Source organism: Mesoplodon bidens (genome assembly GCF_964165515.1).
Source record: "Mesoplodon bidens genome assembly, chromosome: 12".
Lineage (NCBI taxonomy): Eukaryota > Metazoa > Chordata > Mammalia > Artiodactyla > Ziphiidae > Mesoplodon > Mesoplodon bidens.
In genome coordinates, this window is record NC_138168.1 from 84,199,047 (window position 1) to 84,219,989 (window position 20,943).

The 20,943-nt window shown below is 47.0% G+C and overlaps 1 protein-coding gene and 1 long non-coding RNA gene across 2 annotated transcripts in view; one reads left to right on the forward strand and one right to left on the reverse strand.

Annotated features, from left to right (window-relative positions):
- Positions 1 to 10,873: 10,873 nt before the first annotated feature.
- Positions 10,874 to 20,943, reverse strand: part of TMEM242 (transmembrane protein 242) — a 56,945-nt gene continuing 46,875 nt past the window's right edge. Inside the window, exon 4 of the mRNA XM_081250696.1 lies at positions 10,874 to 12,114. Coding sequence (XP_081106822.1) covers positions 12,016 to 12,114 — 99 coding nt within the window. The 3' untranslated portion in view covers positions 10,874 to 12,015. The remainder of the gene's footprint in view (positions 12,115 to 20,943) is intronic.
- On the forward strand, positions 12,127 to 14,506 carry LOC308625997. Its single transcript, XR_014017182.1, has 3 exons — positions 12,127 to 12,248; positions 12,816 to 12,959; positions 14,347 to 14,506. It is a non-coding gene; the product is annotated as an uncharacterized lncRNA (long non-coding RNA).

Here is a 20,943-nt window from a genome sequence, read left to right on the forward strand (position 1 = left end):
GCGCCGGGGTGGACCGGGTCTGGGTGCAGCTGGGGGCCTGGTCCTGAGCATGCAGACTGCATGATGTTGAGGACCGTCGCCGTCGTCGGGGTCTGTCAGCCTCGCGGGGGGGGGGGTGCGAGGAGGGGGAGACGCGCGCGACCACGTAGCTGAGGCCGCGCCTCTAGGACGCGGGGTCCGAGGTGTGCCGCGTGGGCCCCAGAGCCCCGATGGCCCGGGGTCAGGGAATGGAAGCAGCGCTCCGGGACTGAGCGAGCGAGGCTCGGGGACGCGAGCTGGGCTGGGCGCCCGCCGCCCGGATGAGACGAGCCCGAGCCGCGGTCGCAGTGTCCCGAAATGACGGTCGTAGCTCCGCCGCCCCACCCTGCACGGGCCGGCCCTGGCCACCGGAAGGGCCGAGCCCCGCGCCGTCGCCCGCCGACGGCGCCGGGGTGTCCCCGCGGCCTGTCCCCGCTCCCGGCCCGGCACAGACCGCGACACGCGGCGGCCGCGGGGCCCGGGCTCGGCCGCCCTCTGCTGGGAGAAGCGTGAAGCGCAGCCTCAGGTTGGGCTCCACCGTCTAGTCCAGCCGGAAATCGACGCCGCCGAGTCGCTGAGAACGAGAACGTAGGAAGACTGGGAAAAGGGGCACATGGTGGGAGTGTAGACCAATCTTAGAAGGGAAGGCCGTCGTGGTGCATCAGGGGAGAGCAGGAGAGGCTGCCCTCTGCGTCCCACCCCACCGGGTCCCCGAGATGGGGACATTTGCCCGTGCACAGTGCTGGCTGCATGGGGGCCGTGGTTGGCAGGGGAGCAGGGCGTGGGCCCAACTCCTCAGGAGCCGGCACATCAGGAGAGGAACGGCCAGGCAAGCGGTAGGGCCACGAGCAGCCCAGTGGGATGGGGGCTGGCAGTGCAGGTGGCTTCAGAGCAGGCTGCGGGACTCATGTGAGTGTGGGGCACACAAGGGCGTTCTATCAGTGTCCTGGGTTGGCTTTGAACAAAGGAAATTTATTCTCTCAGAGAAATTTATTCTGGAGGCCAAAAGTCCAAAATCCAGGTGTTGAGAGGGTCACTCCAGTCCCTCGGAAGGCTCCAGGGGAGAATCTGTCCCTGGCCTTTCTCGTAAGTTCTGGGGTTCCCTGAAATCCTCGGCGGCCCTCAACTTGTAGAAACATGACTCCAGTCTCTGCCTCCCGTCTGGTCACCTGGCTGTCTTCCTCCATGTGCCTGTGTGCCTTCTCCTCCTCTTGTAAGGACACCAGTAGATCTGATGAGGTCTACAGAGTCCCTATTTCCAAATAAAGGCACCTTCTCGGGTATTGGGTTAGGACTTGGGCGTGCTTCGGGGGGCCGTACATGATTCAACCCGTATCGCTCATGTTGGGGTGTGGGCGGGAAAGTCCAGAAGGGAGCTTGGGCTTCACTCCAGAGGCAGAGAGAATGTGGAGAGATCCTGATGACCTAATCTAATCTGAGAGGCGCCAGGCAGGCAGGAGCCAGGATGGAGACAGGCTTCAGGAGGTGGGGCTGTGATTCTGGAGAGGGAGTCGGGGCATTTCTGCTTCCCCTCCTGGGAACTAGACTTGAGGACTGTCTGGGGGTTTAGATCAACCAATATACAGTAGGCAATGTTTTTTATTCTCAAAATTATTTTAAAAGCTCCTTTTTTTTCTAGTTCGAAGAGCGATTCATGGTCACTGAAAAAAAAAATCCGTGCAGAAGAGTGTAAAGGATTATCAAAATCACAGGAACCTCAGCAGCCAGTGATAACTGCATGTAAATAGATGCATATATTTGTAAATGGTTGTGATGATGCTATTCACGGTGAGAATCACGCCACACAGCCAACCTCTCTGGAGCTGTGACTTTTGCCAGCACTTTATACATTTAGTTATGTAGATTCATTTTAAGAAGGCTATTCTTAGCTCAAAATTTGACCCACAATTAGGATCAGTGTTGCCTCTGCAAGTGGCAGTTGCTTTGCTCATGTGGCCCAGAATATGAGGAAAGTCCCGTCTCCCCAGGTGAGCCCCAGTGGGCTTGGGGGGAGGCCACAGGGAGAGGCAGGAGACCCAACCAGGGTGTATAACCAGGGTCATCGCCAGAAGAACCAGACTGTGGCTGAGGGAGGGGTCAAGTGCAAAGGCCCCAGAGAAGACGGGAATGTCCTTAGCTAGCTAAAAATAGTCCCCCAATTTTAAGCAATACCTGTTCAGATTTAGGTGAGGTGGTGCAAGCAGTCATTATGCGAAGTAACAACGTTTACAAGCCGATTTCCCTGGAAAAGTTCTCAGTTGTGAGTCCAGGATTATAGCAGCCCAGGGTCTTTCACAGAAATAGAAATTTTAAAATGTCTCCATGCATAAAATGTTTTTTGTTGAATTTATCACAGAATCCAAGTCAGGACTTCGGATAAGTCCAGAAATAAGAGAGTGACAATGGGAAGATTTCAACGGTATTAATTTTTATAATTTATACCCTGTCAGCTTCTGAAAAGGGTTTTAGGCTGCATCCAGTGAAAGACACGTGCACAACAGGGTTGCTAAAATGGGACTAGGAAGTTGGAGACTCATTCAGGAGGAGGAGGATGTGAAGAAGGAGATAAACCTACTGTAACTCAAGGTTAGACTTAGTGCCCAGCTTCCTGGCAGCTCAATGACGAGGGCCTCTGAGGGAAGGTGACAGGAGGGTCCAGCTCTGCAGCCTGAGGGGAGAGGGGCAGGTTCAGTGCACGGCTGCAAGAGGACCTGGCTTGGATGGGGGGACCTGGACTGCAAAAGGGGACCCACCTGGCCCTGGCCTCCTCCCAGGGTCTGTCCTCTCGAGAGAGGCCTGCCCTGCTGGTGTTTACACCCCTGGCCCGAGGAGCAGCAGGGGGCGGCTAGTGGGGCACCAGGTGTCGTCTGGTTGTCCACATGTGTGTGCAAGCAAGGTCCTGGCTGTGCAGGGTAGGGCCCAGGCTGAGGGAGAGCAAGGGCCACCCTGGGTCAGGCCACGGGCTCTCCCTCCAGTCCATCCTTCACGGTCCAAAGAACCGCCCCCCCCCCGCCCCCAGCAAACTGTCAGTGCTTCAAGGAGGGGCTCTCTAATCACCATCGTGTCCCCCCAGCACCTGCCAGGCACTTAGTGATTGTGCTTCAAATGAATGAATGATTGAAAGGAAATGCCGGGACATCCCTAGTGGTCCAGTGGTGAAGAATCCGCCTTCCAATGCAGGGGACGCAAGGCAGGTTCATTCCCTGGTCAGGGAACTAAGATCCCACATGCCTTGGGGCAACTAAGCCCGCGCATCACAACTACTGAGCTTGTGCGCCTCAACTAGAGAGCCCTTGTGTTGCAAATTACAGCACCCTCGTGCCACAACTAGAGAGTGAAAACCCGCACGCCACAACCAGAGAGAAGCCCGCGCGTGGCAAAGAAAGATCCCGCATGCCGCAACTAAGACCCAACACAGCCAGAAATAAAATAAATACTAAATAAATCTCGGGGAAAAAAAGGATACGCCAGTTTCATAACGTCACCGGCTCAGAAAACTCCATGGACTTCCCACTGCTTGGAGGTAAAATCCCGGCTTCCCACGGCTCAGCCAAGGCTTTCTACGAGCAGACCCCCTTCCCACTCTGCCCGGCCTCCTAGGAGCCCTCCCCGCCCCCCCGCCCCCCGGCTCCTCTCCACCCGGCTCCGCAGGCTCTCCCCTCTGCCCCTCCCAGGCCGTTCTCTCAGGTCTGCCGGGAAGAACTCTCGTCAAGCTGACGTTTACTGTCACCTTGTCTCCCTGCCCAGGAAACAGCTTGGGGACTGAGCCGGGTCAGACGCGTCCAGTGCCCACCGCTCACTTCTGAACGAACCCCTGTGCGGGGCTCTGTGCGTTTCTGGGGTTCGTGTGCGCCTTCTTCCCGGCTGCCTGGACGAGAGTAAGGGGCCTGCCTGGGAAAGCAAACTGGCGGTGACGAGAGAGGGGAGGGTGGCGAGTGGGCCTTGGAGGGCGACAGCCCAGGGGACAGGCGTATTTCTCACTCGGGAGAAAGCAGAATCAGGAAGTGTGGAACTCTGGCTTTCACAGAAGCCTGAGAAGGTTGTTTAACAGAGATGCTGCCCTGTGACACCTTTTGTCCCGAGCGCCATCCTCAGAGGTAGACACGGCGTAGGGCCGCGGTTCTCAGCCTGTGGCCCCTGCACCAGCGGCGTCAGCGACCCGGGGAACTCGGTAGAAAGGCAGATTCTCGGGCCCCGCCCCAGGCCGTTGACTCGAAACCGTGGGCGGGGCCGGACCTGTGTTTTCTCAAGTGATGCGGGTGGTTCTCGTTCCGGCTGATTGCGGTTTGAGAAGCAGCGTCTCGGCGGGGCACCGAGGTGCAGAAGCGCTCCTTTCCCCACTGGTGTGAACCTATAGGCCCTGTGCGCCCTCACCGGGGCCACCGAGGCTCCCTCTGACCCCACCTTAGACGCCCAGTGGCCTGAGCGCTCAGGGCTGCGCTGGGGTGGAAGGGGGCCCGTCCCCGCAGTATCTGGCTCACCAGCAGGTGTGGCCAATGAAGCCCAGGCCCGTGGGCCTCCCACCCGCTGGGTGGCCGGTAGAAAGTGCGCAGGAGCTGGAGGCCCAGGCCCTGGGAGAAGCCTGCGCGGCGGCGGCGGCGGCGGCCGGGTGAGTAGGGGCGGCGTACACGCGAGCGGGTCAGGGCTCACTAGTGTAAGTCCACTGCGCCCGCAGCACGGGCCGGAGGTCTCGGGAGCTGGCTGCCGCGTCCAGCATTTCACCCTCCCAACAGCGGACTTGGGAGTTCTTGTGCCCATTTTAGAGACGGAGACAGCGGGCCTGCGTGGGTCATTTGCCCAAAGTCGTCCCTGCTGGAAGCGGAGGGGCTAGGTTTGGGGTTGAGGCCGGGAGGCTGGAGGAGCCTGGCGGGGGGGGGGGCGGTAGGATGAAGCAGGAAACGAAGGGACTCAGATCTCCCCTCCCGCCACCAGCGGCCCCTGGAAACCCCTTCCCAGAGGACAGCCCGCCTACCCGGGCGCCGTGTGACTGCGAAGAAAGCTTTAAAGGCTGATTACGGGGCTTTTCATAAAGGAGTTTTAGCTGCGGAGAAAGTGTTTATCGGCGCATAACGGTGGTGCTGAGGAGACTCTTGGGGGCTGACTACCCAGGCCAGGAAGCAGGGGCGCTGGGCAGAGCTCATGCCCCCCGCCCGGGGGCCCAGAACACAGGCCTCCCAAGAGCAGACAAGCCATTGAGAACAAATCAAGTCATCTTCAGAGGGAAGAGGGAGGTGGCTGGCAGACTGCTGGCACCACCTACGAAGAGGTAACGGAACTGAGTGGGACACACAGCGTCGCAGAATCGCTCGTCCACAGGTCCTTGTTCTGAGAGAGAAAAAGTAAAGGCCGGGGCTTGTGCGCCTGCCGACATGCTGCTCACCTGGTCTCCACTGGAGAGCTCGGGGCAGGTCCAGGTGCAGGGCGCCCAGAGAAACACGGGGAGTCCTCGAAAGCCCCAGGACTGGGACGCCCCGCCCTGACCTTCTGCCCGCCAGGAGATTGGGAGGACGTCCCCCAGGTTGCACTAGATGTTCCTCCTTAGGAATCTTGCTTCTCCAGGTGTTGGAGGAGGAGGAGGATCTGGAAGACAAGCAGCTGGGGAAAGTGTAGGTGAGTCAGAAGACCGAGGCCAAGAGGGAGGTGTGCCAGCATCTTCTGGCCACCATGGAATAAAGCAGAGAGGGACATGGAGAGGAGGGGGCGGCTCAGGGGGAGCGCGTGGGCTGCCCCGCAGCAACAGCTGCTACTGGACTGGAGGCGCTTCGTGTTTAGCGGATGCACCTGAAGTTAGTTGCCAGGTGAACGCACGCGGCACTCAGAGCTCCCACCTCCCGGGACTCCACTTAGCTCAGGGATGTTGCCATCTAGAGAAGGCGCCGTCGCTGGCCCGCCCTGTCACTGACCACCACCGGATGTGACGTGGTTGGTGTAGCTCTTGGGCTGCTGAGCAGCTACTATGAGCGGGTGAGCGGGTGATTTAGAAGTTTGGAGCCGCAGAGAATAGTCAGGACAGGGCTGTAAGACTGTCAGCCTATCGTGTATTTGAGAGAGCTGGGGTTTTTTGTTTGTTTGTTTGTTTTTGCGGTACGCGGGCCCCTCACTGCTGTGGCCTCTCCCATTGCCAAGCACAGGCTCCGGACTCGCAGGCTCAGCGGCCATGGCTCACGGGCCCAGCCGCTCCGCGGCATGTGGGATCTTCCCGGACCGGGGCACGAACCCGGGTTCCCTGCATCGGCAGGCGGACTCCCAGCCACTGCGCCACCAGGGAAGCCCGAGACAGCTGTTTTTAATTTCAGTTCTTAAAGCCCAGGCACGGGGTGTGGCATTACACACAGATGCCGGAAGGGATGATATTAACCCGCCGGCCCGAACTTTTCTAATAACTCCTGAGCCTCCCGGCACACACAGCCCAGGAAAAGCAGCCGACCCGCGCGTTTGTCGTGCTGGGTAATTAACGTGTGCTCAAAACGATTTAGCCACTAGCCAAAAAGTCAGATGTACTGCCGAAGCTTGCATCAAAGGCACAAATTGTGTAGATTAGGTAGAATTATTGGGCTTCTTTCCAGGGCATATTAGGTCCACAGGTAAGTGGGTGGTGGGTTGGTCTCTGCCTGGTTTCTTCAGTGAACAGCGCTGCGCCCGGGTGACCGAGCCCAGGGTGTTCTGTGCCCTTCCCGCTCTCAGCGATCAGAGAACCTCAACTCGGGGGCTCTGGCTACAAAATAAAACCCCACCCCAGCGAGGAGGAAGGAGCCTTATTTCTAGATGTCATTGCCAACAAATGGGAAGAGAGTGAGGTTTCTAAAGTGAAGTGAGAAGTGGCAGGGATTTTTTTTTTTTTTTGAGATCATTTGTTTTCAGACAGAATGCTCCCCATTCATAGTTCTGGGTGCCTGACCAGGTGCTACATAGTGAGACTTGGCCAGACAGGAGGTCACCCTGAGTAACACTTGTTCTTCCAGATCTTCTTCTCTGTTCCTGCTTGGCAACTCAGAGTTGGTGAATGCATTAGGATCTTGCTTTAAATTTTTAATTTTTGGACTATCTAGTCATAGGACTGGGAGTTAGAAACCCCAGCAGGAGCCCAGGGCTCACTTCAGAAACAGATTTTTCATCATTCTGATGTGCTTTTATTCTCCCGTGTGTTGGTGGCTGAGGTAGATGTGGTCCGCGTGGATGAGAAGGCAAGGGTCAGTTTCTCCGGGAGCTGGATGTGTGGTCCTGGACGTGTGGACCCTCTTCCCTGTGAGGAAGCCCCTGCTCCCACTTCCCTCCCCCTCCTCTCCTCCCTCCCTTCCTTCTTTCTCTCCGTCCCTTCCTGTTCCCTCCCATCTCCTTCTTTTCCTTTCTCCCTCTTTCTCTCACTTCCTCCTTCCCTCCCTCCCTATATTTACTAAGGGCTTAATCCTGAACCTGAAGAAACTACGCACGGATGAACGCCTGCTTCCCTGTCAGGGATGTAGGTGTTTCTCTAAGGTGTCCCCTGACCCTGTGTTTTAACCCAGCCCTTCCCTCCCTGCTCCTTCAGTAATATTAAAAAGTTAAAGCAAATGCACTCCTGAGAAGAATCTGGATTCCACCCCCAACCCAGTATTCGTAGACGTATCAGAGACGTCAAATTTGGACACCACGGGAGTTGAAGAGGCACAGGGAAAACTGGGATTTGTTGGGTCGGAGCCCCACCCTGCAGGTTGAAGTGTCATCCACCTCCAACTCTGCATGAGCCTGAATAAGGCACAGGGAAGCCATCTCCCTGCATTCTTGGCCACCATAGTAGAGCCTGTCTCATCACTTACTACGTCGAAGAAAAGTCTCCCTTTAACCAGGGAGGTGGAAGACTTGATAAAGTGCTGTTTCCACAGGTATTTTACTACAGTCATGCGTAATAAGAATCTATGAAAAGAGAATCAGGGCTGGCAAAAGAGCAAGCTCGGAGGAAAGGGTTTCCTCAATCGTTCTTTAACAAGGTCTTATTTTAGCTTTGCATGAGATTTACTACTAGCATTTTCTTAGTTTTGTAAACTCTGTCCCAGCTGAAGGATCTGTAGCTAGCTGTGGCCACTGTGGACTGAAGGGAGGTGGAAGGATACAGGCAAAGGTGGTGGCGGTGACGGGGGCCGTGACCGTCCGCCACTGGTAAGTGCCCAGCTCGTCCAGATGAGGATGTCTACCTTTTGGGCTTCGCTCACAGCAGGAAGCGAAGGGAAACAGAACCTCCAACAGGGACAGTTGGAGAAGACAACCAGTAGTAATAAAGTAAAAATAAACACCCTCCCATCACCCGGCTTGGCAGAGCCAAGGGACGCTGCAGAGTTTAGCACAGCTCCGTAGAGAACGTCAAATCCAAGCTTTTATGCTCAGCTTTGTCCACTTGTTCTTTGCAGACAGCGGGCCCTCGTGCTGGAGTTCCAGGCAGCCCCCTGGCTGTGTCCTGTGGTGTTTTCTGTTGGGCTGCAGACCTACACTCCCACCTAAGCCCGGGGCGTCAGGGGCAGTGTGAGGATGAATTTCTGGAGCGTTTTCAGGTAAGCAGGTAGAAGGTGTTCTATAAATGTGCCCAGCTTCCTTGGTTTGCCTAATTTAGATTCTTAGGGGAGTCCATGAATAATGGCTTTTACTCTTCTGTCATTAAGAACATTTATACATTCAATATACAATATTGTTCATATACATTCAACAATATACGTTCAACAACAATATACATTTATTGTTTTTTGTTTTTGTTTTTTACTATGGTTTTGTTTTCTTTTTTAGTAAGTGATCTTGCCTCACCAAAGGCAAAAGGCCTCACCTAGCTTATGTGAGAAATATAAATTAAGGTCCTGAATCACTCCACTAGTACTTGGGCAGAAAAGTTGAACTCTGCGTGCTTCTTGATAACTGTGCTACTATAATTTTCTCCAAAACTGAGTAATCTGCCATCAGACAAAATCTGCTAACAGCCTCACTCATTGTTACAAGATTAATGTCACTGCTTTCGGGAGATGCTTTCTTTCCTCTTGTAGACTCACAAAAGCACAGCCTTTGATTATTAATCCTGATAACACCAACACAGAAACCCAAGTACTTGACATATAACTCAGTGACTCGGCAGAAAGGAAAAACATCTCACTTGCACTTGATAAAATTCTATAAAAATGTGTATTTTGCTAACTTTCATGAGAAATTTAACTATTTTGGAGAATTTTTATATTTTCCCTGATTTTCATTTGTACTTAAATGTTAGTTTTAAAGAAGATACAGAACCAAACCTAGGAGAGATTAAATTTTGCCCCAAGTGAAACTGCTCAATTCAGTGGATTTTAATTACCTTTGTCCCCATGGGCTTCCCCCCCCCCCCCGCTTCATTTCTTTTACGTTCCTCTTAGGTTACAAGGATTAATTTGCAAGCTGAGTCCCACACTATCCATGAGACTAAGCAGAATATACGACAGGCGAGGTGATCAGGTGCCCCCTTTTGACCGAGCAGCTGAGGCAGGTTTTTTCCAGCGTCAGCCTGTGTCAGTGCGATGGAGGGAGGGTCACCTGCGGTCACACCTCGGCTCTGCGGGGCCTGGGCAGCGGCTCACTGCCTCTCCCGTCGTTAGGATCTTTGCTTCTTGTAGAGACAGGCTGCCGGGCGTCTTGGGCCCTGTTTTCATTCCCAGTTTGTTCAGAAAGTGTATTTTCTTAACTCTGAAAAGAGCAGCCGCCCACGGATACGTTTTTACAGGGCAGCAAGAACCTACCAGAATAGGCGTTTGTTTTTCCCCTTGAATGAATCCTGAGGCCCTGGAAGTCACCCCCTGCCCACTACGGTCTCTCTATATACTCCATGCTGCTTTCTCCAACAGCTTGGTGCCGAGACCCCAAAGCTTAGCGTTCAACCAGTGAAAGCAGCGTTCTTACGGGAGCTGCCTTAATGGTGGCTTACACGTGAGATGGAAATGGCTTGTGTTACCCATCCTTCAAAAGATTTCTAGTGTTCAGTCTCCATGAAATGGATTGCTTATGGCAAGATAATGTCTGTTCTATTCCTTTTTAAGTCTGTGAAAAATGTCATCCTGGTTGATAGGCTGATTAAAACTCTTTATGCTCCAGGAGATAAATGTGATTCTGTTTATCATACTCTACCCAAGATGAAGACAGCAAAGGAGGCAAACTTGAAATTCCATAACACTTCCTCTCTTCCATATCCAGGAACATTCAGAACTCAGTACACAGATGGTACTTCACATAAAGAGTAGCATTATCTGTTAAACACTTTTCCTTTCCATTAACCAGTTTAACAATATGCCTCTGGTATAAAATAGACAAATGACTACATCTTCTGATATCTGAGTTCTGACTGTAGAAAAAAATCACTTTAGTCAGTCATATTGCTTGTTTTTCTTTTAACTTTCATCTTTGTTACTTCATTTTGGCTTTTAAAATGCAACTGGAGCCTATGCTTGGTACCTGTTCTAGGGAATGTCCCCATCAACCTTTCCTCAGCAGGTGATCACCATCATTCTTATGGGAGTCCCCCCGCCATCCCTCAAGGACAACAGGCGCATATGGGAAGGGTTTTGTAAACCTTAGGCATGTCACACAAATATGCACTCAAACATTCCTTCCTTTAGGCTTCCAGGTGGGTGGTGGCACACCCACCACCCACCTAGACTCAGACTCATAATAGGGACAAAAACCTGTTCAGTTTTCCTCCCGATTTCCTTCCTTCATTGCATTCAAAGACTAGAGATATTTTGTTAGCAGAGATTTAGTTAAAAATGAAAGGTGGGTGAAGAGTTTTTGCTACTCCACATACCCTGAGATAAATTTCACAATCCTTTTCTTTTAGTCTTGGATTTTAAACAGGTTACATATGAATCCCAGGTGCTGATTACACGTGTTTAATTAACAATACAGCAGCTTTAATAGGGTAACAGTCCAGAGAAAAATGTTACATTAGGCACTTGACATCTCATTTAAAATTTTTTCTTAAAACTAAAAGGTTTCATTTTAACAGATAAATTTCAATGTACTTTTTAAAACTGATTGTTAATTAAAGCCTAAGCAATTATAAAGAAAATACACAATGATATTCAACCAGAGGTTAATTTTCTGGTCATACTGACATGTTAAAGTACTTTTCTTAAAATTTAATTTACCTGAGACTGAGTTCTCAGGTATCTTTTTGGTTAAAAATATTTGTTAAGATAGGTGATAATTGGACTATTTTTATATTGACAACTGAAATAAAGCTATAAACTGTCAGTCAGTGTTTAGGGACCCAGAACCAACTTGTCAAAAAAGTACATTTTATACCCATAATATCATCATTTTCACATGATTATCCTTTCAAGTTATCATAATCTGTTACTGGCTTCTTGTCTAAGAATTTACAGGCCTAAGGTGAGGCTGTCAGGTAAATGACTGGCATATACAAATCAAAGACTGTGTTCAGGACAAGAGAGCCACACCCAGTGCCTGATGGACAGGATTCACTCATTAACCCGTCACTTTGGAGTCTGCCTAACAGGAGCAAGTCCTCCGAGTTCTGACAGCCACATACGGACAAGAAAGGCTGCTGAAACTTATTTAATTAGACTTAGAGGTACTACTGCTGTTAGGAGTCTGTTTATAAAGATTTTTAATCATACGTTATAAATTTTTTTTCAGGTAAAAAACTTGGTTTCAACTGTTACAGGCATAAAAGTATTTCCCCTGGGATTTCCTCCACATCGAGAAGGTACCCATATATTTTTAAATAGTCTTCCTAACTTTGGGAAAACGTTGCCCTCCCTCCAACACCCCCCCCCACATGAACATAACCAAATCAGTTGTAATAAAGTACAGCACACAGAAATGACTGTCGGCCTCCTATGAGGACACTGAATGCCATCCATCCCACAGGTTCACTCAACAATCTGCATGTGTTCCTGAGGAGAAATCCATCGAGTCCCTTTGCTGTTGTGACATCTCCAAAGTCAGCTTTTCCCATATCAATCGTTCTGGACTTCACCCACCATGCTCATCTCATTTGGATTTCAATGCTTCCTCCCATTCAACAGCCGATTCAGAGTTCTTGGGAATTGCTGGAAATATTGATTGCATTTTACTTCGAAAGTCTTTTATCTGAAAGATGAAAAAATCAGTCATCAGATGTTAAAAGATGGGGACAAGAGCCAAAGCAATTAGAGACGTACCCCGTTGCTGACCGACTGATACATCATTGCTGTGGATACCGGGCAAAGGAAGACCAACAAAAGGTAAAGACTGTTCTCGCTGCCTTGAAAGACAATGAGACACCTCTTTTCTTTTTCCAAGTATAAGTCTATTGGGCCTTAAATAACATAAAACTCCACTCTAAATCTGGAAGGCAACATGCTCTAAATCGTCAACCCTCAATGACATTTATTTCCTACCAGAAGAATGGTATGTGTTGTTGGCCTTCATATATAAAGATGCAGCTGAGAATGGGATTTCTATCTAAATAAACATACTGAAGCCATTCAAACTTAAAGAATTTGGGGGTCAGAGGGACGGAGTGGGGAGAAGTCACTTAGTAGGGGGTAAATAAAGAAGGAATCAACGGCAGATACAGTAGAATGCTTTTATGTGCCGACAGTGTTGAAAATCTACGTAGAGGTTTTCTCAGCAGAGGGTGATTTGGAATCCGGGAGTCAGCAGGAGGTTGGAAGATCTTGACATGCAGTGTCAGCCCCACCTAAGTGCGCACCGCCCTGAGCGAGGGGAACACTAATTTATGGGAGGTGGATAATCTTGACCTTAGGTAATACTAGACCCACACTCTTTGATTCATTCTTTTCACTCAGATGGTCCTGTTCTGAAGATAGGATTTCAGAAGCACTACAGCACAGCACTGCCGTGTTCTCATCAGCCATATCCCAACCATTACTTCCCAAGGACACAGATCTCCTCAGTCAGATCTGTGAAGCACCCTGGACTCACAGCAAAATGTAAGTCATTCTTGGAGTGATTTTTGAGAGTCGGCTAGTATTTTTTCTTTTTATCTTGATGCTTACTTATTTCAATTTGAAGCTGAATCCTTGTAGTGTTTCCAAATTCAGGTGGTGCATCCTGTTGGGACTTGTAAATTCCTAGTCATTTATTCCAGTCATTGTAGCACCATTTTAGCACAGACCCTGGTATCAGATACACCTCTCTGTTCAAAGCCCAACTCCACTGCTTGGGAAATCTGCTTATTCTAAGGGGTAGTTTCCATGTGTGCAGAATGGAGATAATTACCTGCTTACAGAGTAGTGAGGATTAAGTGAGAGTGAGTACATAAAGCACAGCACCTGGTAGTCCTCAATATCTATTAGCTGTTGTCACTACAGCATCATCAAAATGTACTGTTCCAAGAACAAAGCTCATATGGATATAAATATTGTGGTATGTTTGTCAAAAGCATTAATTTATAGTTATATCATTTTGGTTTAAATATTGTGATACTGGAAGACATATAAGGTTATCCATCGTATGTAGTCTGGAGGAGGTCCATGCCCACCATCTGTGTTTGGGTCTCAGACAGCAGTCTTGAAGGAAGACACGCGCGCGCGACATGTGTGTCTTTCCCTAACCCCCTCTTCCATGCAGCTCTCTAGTTTGTAGTGTGATGAAAGGTTTTCAACTAAAGGCAGTACTGTATCCCTGACTGGAAATGTAGTTCTAAATTGCAGTTCTCGAGTAGAGAATCCTGACAATTTGGCTGTCACAGTCGCAGGGGATTACTGTTTGCATTGGGGGTGTGTGGGGACGTGGGGTGGTGCTAAATGTCTAGGGTGGCCAACAAAAAGAACTGCTTTGTCCAAAATCCCAAGAGTGCCCCCCTTGAAGAATCTTGCATGGGCTTTCTCAGTTGAAAGACATCTCTGGCCAGGATCTGCAACGCGCTGCTCGGTTCTTTCCCTTTACCTTTCTGGTTGAACACCTGTTAGAACTGAGCCTAATGACAGAGTTTTCCAGTGGGGTATCAGACAGCCAGGACATGAACAGAATCACTTACCATCCCACCTTCTCAGGAATCTGGAAAAGGTCAGTCGCTGAGAAGGCAGAGGCTGGGACACTCATGAGGCCTGGGTAGGAGAGTGCCGAGTGGCTGCTCCACTTCAGCATGGGGGCTTGTGTTCCCCCCATTTCCTCCTCTTGGCCCCATTTTTTTTCCTTCCTCTAATTTCCTAAGTATTATTTACTTGTTTCCCAGGGTCATAAGTGAGTAACTGAACCACTAGAAGGAATCATATCTGAAAAATAGCCAACTAGGAACAGACAGGCTTCAGAGCAAAGTGAAGGAAGGGAGACAAGTGGGAAAAGAACACCATTTAGTCCTCTTTAATTTTACAGCTGTGGAGGAGTTCAGTCAACGTGGCAGAGAAGAAAGACCGTGAGCTCACCTCCTCTCACGAGCACACCAAAATCACAACTAAGTGCAAAACAACCATGGATGAAAAGATCAGAACCTACCAGAAAAGATCTTCTACAACAAAAGACGTAAAGAAGGAACCAGAAGGAGACGAGTAGGAATGGTGGCCTGGTAATACAGTTAAGTCCCATATCCCCAAGTGGGTGACCCACAGACTAGAGAATAATTACATTGCATAGGTTCTCCCACAGAAGTGAGAGTGCTGAGGCCCATGTCGGGCTCCCCAGCCTGGGGGTCCTGCACTGGGAAGAGGAGCCCCCAGAGAATTTGGCTTTGAATGTCAGTGGGGCTTAATTTCAGAAGCCCCAGAGGACTAGGGAAATAGAGACATCACTCTTAAAGGGCACACACAAAATCTCACATGTTCTGGGATCCAGGACAAAGGCAGTAATTTGGTAGGAGCCTGGGTCAGACCTACCTGCTGGTCTTGCAGAGTCCCCTGGAGAGGCAGGAGGCAACTGCAGCTCACCTTGGGGACACAGACACTGGTGGCAGCCATTCTTGGGAGCTCCTCCTACCACTTGGACACTGGTGCTGGTGGGTGCCATTGTGGAATCCTCCCTCTGGCTCATTAGTGCCAAGACCTGACCCAGTGCTGGGATGCCTCAGGCCAAGCGACTAACTGGGTTGGGGACACAGCCCCACCCATCAGCAGACAGCTGCCTTAAGACCTCATGAGCCCAGCTGCCTTTAGACATGGCCCTGTCCACCAGAGGGTCCAAGACCCAGCCCCACCTACCAGTGGGAAGGCACCAGCTCCAGAATCTCCTGGGCCTGCCCCAGCCCTCCAGGAAGCCTGCTCTAGCCTCTGGACCAGCCTCCCCACCAGCAGGCCAACACAAGCTTTGGGACACCCCGGACCCTGTACCCAACTGTGTCAGGAACACCCCCACCCAACCAGCCCTCTGACACCAGCTCTAAGACCCTTGGGCCCTGTAACCAGACTCCAGGACCAGGCTCTGCCTGCCAGTAGTCTAGCACTAACGCCAGGACCTGGCTTCATCCACCTGGGGGCAGACAACGGCCCCAGAATCTTCTGGACCCTGACTCCACACACCAGTGAGCCAGCACTAGCCCCAGGGCCCCCTGAGGTTCTGCAGTCAGCTGCTTTGTGACCCGGCCCTGTCAACCAGCAGTCGGCAGCTTCCGCACAAGGCAGGGTCTGGCACCCCACTGGACTGGGGGCCAACCAAACCTACCAGACCACCCACACAGTCAGCCTGTCACAAGAGAAGGACCAACCATAGGGGGAACTCCTAGAGCATATGGCTTGGGTGATAAGAGGGAATTGTGTTGCTGGGACACAGGGTGTTTCCTACAGAAGGCCACTTCTCCAAGGTCTGGAAACGTAACTAACCTACCATATACATTAAAACAACAAAACAAAACAAAACACAGGCAAAATGAGGTGACCGAGGAACATGCTCCAGACAAAGGAACAAGGTAAAACCCCAGACGAAGAATGAAGTGAAGTGGAGACGGGCAATCTACCCAAGAAGGTGTTCAGGGTAGTGATTGTAAAGATGAACAAACAACTCAGGAGAAGAATGGATGCATAGAGCAAGAAGTCAGAAGTTTTTAACAAAGAGTTAGAAAATAACAACCAAACAGAGATGAAGAATACAATAACTGAAATGAAAAATATACTAGAAGGAATCAAGTTGACTGAATGATACAGAGGAACAGATCAGTGAGCTAGAAGACAGAAAAGACATAGTGGAAACGACTGATGCTGAACACAAAAAAGAATGAAAAGAAATGAAGGCAGTTTAACATCTCTGACCAGAGACGTTATCAGTATGTTTTTAGAGAGTGATACAATTAACATCACTGTGCAAAGCAGTTGGAGCTTAAAATTGATCAAGGGTTCATTATACAACTTATGATTGTTGTTATCACTTACATTTTGCACTGTTAGGTTTTTGTGCCAACTGTGTATATTACAAACGTAAAATTTTCAAAAATGATGCATCATGAAATTTTGAGTGAAGAAGAATTTTTTGGTGAATTTTATGCAGGTACTTTCTCTGACTGTCTGAGCAACATGTCGACTGGTGTCTCAGAAGATGATAGTTCTTCAGAATACAGTTCTGATTCAGATGATGTGAATATAAGACCAAAAAAAAGACAAAAAACCTTAGTGATTGATTCTGATACAGAAAGTGAAAACTCACGGTGCTGGAGAATGCTCCTTTGCTACTACAAAAGAGTGGATTGAAGACAACATTTCATGAAAATTAGAAGACTTTACAGGTGTGTCAGGTTTAACTACTGAATGTAATAACCCACAAGTGTTAGTGCAATAATAACAATTACTTTTTGGCCAACCAAAATAAAAATGGCTGGCCACAGGCATTAGTTTCTGCAAAAATCCCCCGTCACATACTCATATTCACATTAGGGGTCCCTGAAGGAAAAGAGAGAGAAGGGGGAGGAGAACTTCCCTGACCTGGGAAAGTAAACAGCCATAGACATCCAGAGAGTCCCATAAAGGATTAACCCAAAGAGAAACACACCAAGACACACAATTAAAATGGCAAAAATTAAAAGTAAAGAGAGAATATTAAAAACAGCAAGGGAAAAGCAACAAATAACATACAAGGGAACTCCCATAAGGCTATCAGCTGACTTTTCAGCAGAAACTCTGCAGGCCAGAAGAGTGACACCATATATTTAAAGTGATGAAAGGGAAAAACCTACAACCAAGAATACTCTATCCAGCAAGACTCTTGTGTAGATTTGATTGATCAAAAGCTTTACAGACAAGCAAAAGCTAAGAGAGTTCAGCACCACCAAACCAGCTTTACAGGAAATGTTAAAGGAACTTCTCTAAGCAAAAAAGAAAATGCCACAACTAGAAACATGAAAATTACAAACTGAAAAGCTCAATGGTAAAAAGGCAAACATGCCGTAAAGGTAGGAAGTCATCCACACACAAAGCTAGTAGGAAGGTTAAAAAACAAAAGTAGTAAAATCATCTATATTCACAATAAGCAGTTAAGGGATACACAAAACAATTAGATGTAAAATATGATATCAAAAACAGTAATTGTGAGGGGAGGAGAGTAGAAATGCAGGGTTATTAAAATGCATTTGAAATTAAGAGATCAGCAACTTAAAACAAATATATATGTAATTCATATATATCTATGTATATATAACAACTATATATATACATATATATATATAAAACAACTATGTATACACATATGATCTCACTATATAAAAACCTCATGGTAACCAAAAAACAAATTATCTATAATAGATATACACATATACAAAAAGGAATCCAAACATAACACTAAAGATGGTCTTTTTTTCCCCCTTCTTTTGTTCTTTTGTGACTTGATGACTTACAAAAACAACTTCCAAATAATTGACAAAATGTCAAAAGAACATACATATCAATAATTACCTTAAATGTAAATGGAAGTGTTCCAGTTAAAAAACAGAGTGCCTGAATGGATACAAAAACAAGACCCATATACGTGCTGCCTACACGAGATCTGAAGACACACAGACTGAAGGTGAGGGGATGAAAAAAGGTATTCCATGCAAATAGAAATCAAAAGAAAACCAAGGTAGCAATACTTACATCAGACAAAATAGACTTTGAAATAAAGGCTGTTACAAGAAACAAAGAAGGACACTGCATAATGATCAAGGGATCAGTCCAAGAAAAAGATAACAATTGTAAATATATATGCACCCAACATAGGAGCACTTAAGCATATAAAGCAAATATTAACGGACATAAAGGGAGAAACTGAGAGTAACACAATAATAGTAGGGGACTTTAACACCCCACTTACATCAATGGACAGATTATCTAGACAGGAAATCAATAAAGAAACACTAGCTTTAAATGCTACATTAGACCAGATGAACTTAATATACACAGAACATTCCATCCAAAAGCAGCAGAATACATATTCCTTTAAAGTGCACATGGGTCAGGATAGATCACGTTTCCACAAAACAAGCCCTGGTAAATTTAAGAAAGTTGAAATGATGTCCATCATCTTTTCTGATATGAACACTGATAATAGAAATCAACTACAAGAAAAAAACTACAGAAAACAAAAAATAGTGGAGGCTAAACGATATACTACTAAACAACCAATGGATCACTGAAGAAATCAAAAGTAAATTAAAAAGTACCTAGACACAAATGAATACTAAAACACAATGATCCAAAACCTGTGGGATGCAGCAAATGTAGTTCTAAGAGGGAAGTTTATAGTGATATAGCTTACTTTAGGAAACAAGAAAAATATAAAATAAACAACCTAACCTTACACCAAAAGGAACTAGAGAAAGAAGAACAAACAAAACCCAAAGTTAGTAGAAGGAAATAAATATAAAGATCAGAGCAGAAATAAATAGAGCCAAAACAAAAAACAAACAAAAACAAACAAAAAACCCCACGGGAAAAGCTGAAAGTACTTCCTCTAAGATCAGGAACAAGACAAGGATGTCCACTCTCACCACTTTTATTCAACACAGTACTGGAAGTCCTAGAAACAGCAATCAGAGAGGAAAAAGAAATAAAAAGAATACAAATTGGAAAGGAAGAAGTAAAACTGTCACTGTCTGTAGATGACATGATACTAAACATAAAAAAAATCCTACAGATGCCACCAGAAAACTACTAGAACTCATCAATGAATTTGGTAAAGTTGCAGGATACAAAATTAATATACAGAAATCTGTTGCATTTCTGTACACTAACAATTAACTATCAGAAAGAGAAATTGAGGAAACAATCCCATTTACCACTGCATCAAAAAGAATAAAATACCAATGAATAAACCTACCTAAGAAGGTAAAAGACCTGTACTTGGAAAACTATGGCAGTGATGAAAGAAACCAAAGACAACACCAACAGATGGAAAGATATACCATGTTCATGGGTTGGAAGAGTTAATATTGTTAAAAAGACCATACTACACAAGGCAATCTACAGACTCAATGCAATCCCTATCAAGATACCAATGGCATTTTTTCACAGAACTTGAACAAATAACTTTAAAATTTGTATGGAAACACAAAGGATCCCAGATAGCCAAAGCAATCTTGAGAAAGAAGAACAGAGCTGGAGGAATCGCACTCCCTGTCTTCAGACTATAATACAAAGCTACAGTAATTAAAACAGTATGATACTGACACAAAAACAGACACATAGATCAATGGAACAGAAAGCCCAGAAATAAACCCATGCACCTATGGTCAATTAATCTATAACAAAGGAGGCAAAAATATACAGTGGAGAAAAGGCATCCTCTTCAGTAAGTGGTGCTGGGAAAATTGGACAGCTACAAGTAAAAGAATGAAATTAGAACATTCTCTAACACCATACACAAAAATTTAAAAATGGATTAAAGACCTAAGTGTAAGACTGGAAACTATAAAACTCCTAGAGGCAAACACAGGCAGAACATTCTTTGACATAGCTGTCTCCTGAAGCAAAGGAAATGAAAGCAAAAATAAACAAATGAGACCTAGTTAAAAGGTTTTGTACAAAGGAAACCATCAACAAAACGAAAAGACAACCTACTGAATGGGAGAAGATATTTGCAAATAATATGACCGATACAGGGTTAATATCCAACAAATATCAACAGCTCATACAACTCAAAATTAAAAAAAAAAACCCAATTACAAAATGGGCAGAAGAACTGAACAGACATTTTTTCAAAAGGACATGCAGATGGCCAACAGGCACATGAAAAGATGCTCAACATCCCTAATCATCAAGGAAATGCAAATCAAAACTACAATGAGATATCACTTCACACCTGTCAGAATGGCTATCCTCAAAAAGGACACAAATAACAAATGTTGGCGAGGATGCAGAGAAAAAGGAACCCTTGTACTCTTTGTTGGTGAGAATGTAAATTGGTGTAGCCACTGTGGAAAAAAGGATGGCGGTTTCTCAAAAAACTGAAAAGAGAAGAATCATATAACCCAGCAATTCCATTCCTGGGCATATATCTGAAAAAAACAAAAACATTAATTCGAAAAGATACACGCACGCCAATGTTCATAGCAGCATTATTTACAATTGCCAAGATATGGAAGCAACCTAAGTGTCCATCAACAGATGACTGGATAAACATGATGTGGTATATATATATACAATGTAATACTAATCAGTGATAAAAAGGAATGAAATTTTGCCATTTGCAACAACATGGATGGACCTGGAGGGTATTATGCTAAGTGAAATAAGTCCAACAGAGAAAGACAAATACTGTATGATATCACTTATATGTGGAATCTAAAAAATACAACAAACTAGTGAATATAACAAAAAAGAAAACAGACTCAGATACAGAGAACAAACCAGTGGTTACCACTGGGGAGAGGGAAGGGGGGAGGAGCAACATAAGGGTAGGGGATTAAGAGGTGCAAACTATTATGTATAAAATAAGCTACAAGGATATATTCTACAACACAGGGTACATGGCCAATATTTTAGAACTGTAAACGGAGTATAACCTTGAAAAATTATGAAT